We start from the raw sequence: 5,380 nt of genomic DNA on the forward strand, positions 1-5,380 counted from the left end.
GTGTGTGTGTGTGTGTGTGTGTGTGTGTGTGTGTGTATGTGTGTGTGTCCTCACCGTGTGCCTGGTCTCAGGAAGGAGCAGGTGCTGCCTCTGGTCCAGCCACAGTACGGGTCCCTCGAGGCTAGACAACTCCTACACACCAAGGAAAATAAAAAGTTGAGAAATGTTGAGTACTGACCAAGGATACTGACCAAAGTGACTTGATTCTCCCAGCGGCCATTTTGACCATTTCTTCCGGAAGCTCTCCCGGGAAAACTTTGACAATGTTACCCATCAAACCTGGGAACACGTTTTACAGCTATGAATTTGAACACTACAAAATTCTATACTATTCTATTACTATTTTCTATCTGGCTAGTGCGGTAACTAGCTAGGGAAAGTGGGCCATTAAAACCCTAAAATTTGTAAAACTGTATGTCCTAATGAAGATTTGTGATATAAGGCTGCTGTGGGAATCTTGTTCACAGTGTAAGGTTCTACTTCAAAAGATCTGCATATGTGCAGTAACAAATAAATGCCTTCTTGGTATTCATAATAAATCATCTAGATCAAGAGGACGTTGAAGCCTGTTGTGTCAAGTTAAATAATATTTCCCAGGAATAAAATTCCCCCAGATTAAAGCTAGTTGTAGTTTGACATAGCATAACATAACACGCTGATTTAAACATCAGCAGAATTGCATTAGATTGTAGCCCCTCCCCCCCCAGTAGCTACCCTGGTTGAGCCTGCGCCCCATGCACTAAGGCTTGTAAGAGTCCTTAGAGCAGTGGCCCTGGTTAGATTCCAAACCTGCAGCCCTTTGCTGCTCTCTCTCCCCCCTTCGCTGTCAAATCTTCAGCTGTGCTATCAAATAAAGACAAAAAAAGCCCCGAGACACTTGTCCTAAAAAAGAAATCGATTGCATTTTATCAAAACAACTGCACTAACAGTGAGTGAGAGCAAAAGGGCAAAACAAAAGATGCCCAGTCGTCCCTTGGCTTATGGTCATTAATATATTTAAACAAACCTAATTATCATACAACATTGAGGGAATGAAAAAATACTCTCCGAGGCCAAACCCAGTGCCTGTGTGTCACATACTTCATGCAGCGGGAGTGCAGGTGGCAGCGAGATGTGGGCACTCGGACCACACAGGAGGGGAAGGCCAGCAGCAGACTGTGACTGGTCCGGTCCAACGACAGAGACAAGAGCTGACGAGCCTGAGGCGAGTCCTCGCCACATCTGGAGACAGTGAGACACACAAGTGTGAAGACGGGAGGCAGAGGGTGAGGAGCCAGCTGAGGGAGGTCAGTGTACGCTTTTTTTTGGCCTTAAATCAAATTGTGACAGGGTCAAAGGCTTCATCTGTTGGTCCTGCAAGTCAGACAGACCCACGCCCGAACCCCTATACAAACGGTCACAACATCAGCAGAGTCCTGCACAGAGACAGCTGTCTGCTGGGAAGAAATAAACTCTCTGTTCCCTGTCAGCAGATGAAGCCAAAACCTCTATTTTTTCCTGCCACCATTTTTGACAGTCAGGTCTTTCAGAGTAATACACAAGACAATTATTTTAATGAAGTTGCAAAGATTTTCTGCTGCTACAAGAGCTTAGATCTTGGATAACATTAAACAGGAATAGAGTGTATTCAACACACAATGCTTATTTTCATCATTAAGTCAAATAGAGCTGAGATAGAGATGTTTAGGTTCATATGCATACTTTTATGAATTTTTTATCTTTTGGTTTTAGACATAAAACAATTTGAAAAATAACCTTTGACTTTGAAATGGACAATTTACAGTACATTTCGACATCACTGTTGTGCCATTTATTAAGAGAATATTTGTCATATTAATCAATAGTAATGATTGTAAGTTGCAACCCTAAAATAGAACTCTTTAACTATATATATGTGAATATATCTGTAATAGATACAATCAAATAATGAACTGAGTTGTACCTCAAAAGTGTTAAAATCCAACATTTAAGATAAGTGTAACTGAAGACTCTCCAGAGGCAGGCAGCATGACACCTGATCTGGAGCAACAAGTCCAAATGTATATCTTAATGTGGACATCAGGGACTCCTACTCACTTCTCTGGGTTGAATCCCTCCACCTCCTCCAGAAACACACTGCCGTGGGCGACGGGATCTCCGCTGGGAACCATTAGAAACTTCAGGATGGTTCCTCGGGTTGAGCCCAGGAACAAGACCGTCCGGTTCTTATGGGGACCAGCTTCTGTGTCCACCACCATGGCTGTCAGCTGGTACCTACATACATCGAGAGGTAGATAAAAAGTGAAAACCAGTGGTGTAGTCTAATGTATTATAGTGGGTATACTGTACCACATATGTATAAGCTATATATTTGTATAAAAGAAATCCTGGCTCAAAATGGGCCTTTGTGGAGGGGGGGCATATCAAAGTTTTGGGTCTGAGTGTCCTCCCCCAGGGTTATTTTGAGCGTCAAAGACTTCATTTCCTGCATTCCTGCACCAATTCATGGTTGGAATACCTTTATTTATCTCATAAGAAGGAAAACACAGATGACATTTGAAATATATCAAAAAATATAGGGGAATATAAAGCAGTAAGGAGGCTTTCACATCAGGGGCCGAAGCCTGGATCACAAAAGTTGACCCCTAAGCAACGAGGACAAAATAAAATAGGATACTTATATTTGTTTTAAAGTGTGGAGAATGGAGGATACTGGCGTTAGCGTTAGCGTAGGCGGAGCATTTGCGCGGGTCGCTACGCACACACTACGCACTGTTGTTGTCTTTGTGCATGTTCTAGCTTAGTTTGCTGTCAAATTACTCAATTCCATATTTGTGAACACAAACTGGAAGTTCTGTCAAAACATTGAGTTGTTGTATATCATTGCACATTTTTAAGTGGGTATGTTACGTAGACTACACCACTGGTGAAAACACGTTCTCCACATTTTCCACCTTTATCCTTCTTACAAGTTATGATGTCTATTTTCAGATTCATGCTTTGCTTTTTCGTGCCATGAAGAGTTCTGCACGGGCGCTATCAAACATCTGAGTCCGGATGCGTACCGTCCCATAGTCTTGACGATCCAGGGCCTGTGCCCCAGCAGTGGAATGGTCTCGTCCATCAGTGGGTGGGTCTTCACAAAGTTCAGCACCTCATCCGGCAGCGTGGTAGAGGAGCTAAATCTGGATCCCTGCACTGCACATCCCCCTGGTCTGCAGGGAGAGAAAAAGACAGAAAAGTGAGAGTTGAAGGATAGATAGGAAAGGGAGAGAGCAATAGAACGCCAGAGAGACCGAGAACAAAAAAAGACAGAGTAGTTCATTTTGCGGCTGCTGTAAACTATATTAGAATATTTGCTGAATAGTAGTGAAGTGGCTGTGTGATTGACAGTTGGAGCTTACAGCAAGGGAGTAAGAAGACTATATATGTGAGACAGATGCTCAGTAAAGCAGCACTGCAGTATTATGCCAAAGATCGGCTCCCATTCACTTTGCATAGCCGTACCTCGGTTTAGGCACCGCTTCATCCGGCACAGGAGTCCAAATAGACTCGGGGGATTTCTGCTCCTTAAACCGGCCTTCAAAGACATGAGCAAGCTGCTGCATGTCGAACACACACACCGCCGAGCCAGGGATGCTACCATAGAAACGCAGAAAGAAGACGGTGATGAGAAAAGCAGTAGTTTGTGTTGGTTTGTGTGCACATTGTGCGCATCTCCGTACCTGTTTGGTGGCGTGGAGAAGAGTCCCAGGATGACGTCTCGTCCCTGCATGTGGATGATGTTGCTTGTGGCGTGCAAAAGGTTGAAGTAAAAGTGGGAATCTCCCGGCACGGAGCAGTTGAGACGCGCCTTCAGAAACGTGGTCCACTGTTTCTCGAGGACGCGCTGAGAGCCGCCCAGGTCCGCCTTACACACACGAGCTACACGGGAGACCATCACCTGAAAAAATACGCCAGGTTCAGTAAAGTGGAAGGATAATGGAATAAAAGAAGAAGTAAGAAAGAAAGAAAGAAAGAAAGAAAGAAAGAAAGAAAGAAAGAAAGAAAGAAAGAAAGAAAGAACCTTCTCTAGATGATGAAACTCCATGGCCATCTCTCTGAAGAAGAAATAAATATGAGGCCCCCACTCCATGGAGCTCACAAAGTAGGGCTCTGAAATAAAATATGAGAAAAACACAGTTAGAAAAACACACACACACACACACACACACACACACACACACACACACACACACACGAGTGCCAGGGGGTCAAACTTAACGCTCCACAGTGCCCGTCATGGGGCTGTAATAACAGTCACATCAACATGGAGCGCCGCTATCCACGGGCATCGCTCATCCAATATTCATGTTCTGTTTAATTTATCATCATGGACAAGAGGCTACACATTATTTATCATTTATTCATCCAGCACTGTTCCAGCGTTTACCTGGCCTGGCTTGTTTTTCTCTCCACGGAAAACAGAGTCAACTGTTCAATCTGTATCCGTAGAGTTCAACTAACCTCAATACATCACTCTGTCGGAGCATCTGCCACTTAGAATAAATTTATTCCATACAGGCCTTATCGTGGTTAGTTTTACCGGCTTGGTATTTCACTCCACCACCTGTTAGACATTCATGAAAAGCCACAACCTTTTTCTTTCAGTAAACTGACAATAATGGTGATGGTCTCCTGGTTGTCTGTTGAAGGTGTGCGACTCGGGAGAGTCCTTTCAAGGTTTCTAAAAGTACCTCGGAACCATTTGGAGTCGTGTTTGACTGTGCGGAGGGTGGGGCTGTCGCCGAGGCTACGATAGATCACCGCGTCGATGGCCAGGAAGTCTGTCACGGTGCCGGTAAAGAGACTACCGTCTGAAAACGACAGAGGTGCCCAGGAAGAGGAAAGCAGGAGATTAGTAAGAAGGGGAAGATACAGATGGAGAGATAGCACAAGGTCGGGAAGATTAAAACCAAACAAGCAATTCAGTGAGAGGTCTGACTATGAATCATTTGTAAAGGCAAACACAAGGGCACAGACGTTTTAATGTCTGGAGCTGAAAACGGAGTCTGATGTCCGCCAGAAAAACTGAATTCTATATCTTTAAGGTGCAAACTGAAGATACTACCTGCAAATAAAGCCACATTGGCATGTCGTGGATCATACGGGCAACGTGCCATCCCACTGACAGGCTCTCCCACCATGTCTAGAGTGTCTCTCTGCAAAAGGAAAAAATGTATATTTATATATTTATATAGATAAACAAACTGGTAAGCACACATAGAATGTCCAGCTGACAGATAGACGGATACTAACAGTGTAGTTGGCACACAGCGGGTTGAAGGCGTTTGTTCCACATACAAACAGGCCGCCATGCTGGCTGAGCAAAACCTTGATGAAATTACGGCACTCTCCCTAT

At 44.2% G+C, this 5,380-nt stretch overlaps 1 protein-coding gene across 2 annotated transcripts in view; it reads right to left on the reverse strand.

Annotated features, from left to right (window-relative positions):
- The window catches only part of LOC116699297 (semaphorin-6B), a 19,938-nt gene that overhangs the window by 6,367 nt on the left and 8,191 nt on the right, over positions 1–5,380 (reverse strand). For both annotated transcript variants that reach the window (XM_032531815.1, XM_032531816.1), the window contains 10 exons: positions 5,278–5,376; positions 5,090–5,180; positions 4,716–4,835; positions 4,046–4,134; positions 3,705–3,922; positions 3,487–3,618; positions 3,045–3,194; positions 2,077–2,253; positions 1,081–1,221; positions 55–132 (listed from right to left, as the gene is read on the reverse strand). In XM_032531815.1, the coding sequence (XP_032387706.1) occupies positions 55–132; positions 1,081–1,221; positions 2,077–2,253; positions 3,045–3,194; positions 3,487–3,618; positions 3,705–3,922; positions 4,046–4,134; positions 4,716–4,835; positions 5,090–5,180; positions 5,278–5,376 (1,295 nt within the window). The remainder of the gene's footprint in view (positions 1–54; positions 133–1,080; positions 1,222–2,076; positions 2,254–3,044; positions 3,195–3,486; positions 3,619–3,704; positions 3,923–4,045; positions 4,135–4,715; positions 4,836–5,089; positions 5,181–5,277; positions 5,377–5,380) is intronic.

This window comes from Etheostoma spectabile, chromosome 12 (genome assembly GCF_008692095.1).
Source record: "Etheostoma spectabile isolate EspeVRDwgs_2016 chromosome 12, UIUC_Espe_1.0, whole genome shotgun sequence".
Classification (NCBI taxonomy): domain Eukaryota; kingdom Metazoa; phylum Chordata; class Actinopteri; order Perciformes; family Percidae; genus Etheostoma; species Etheostoma spectabile.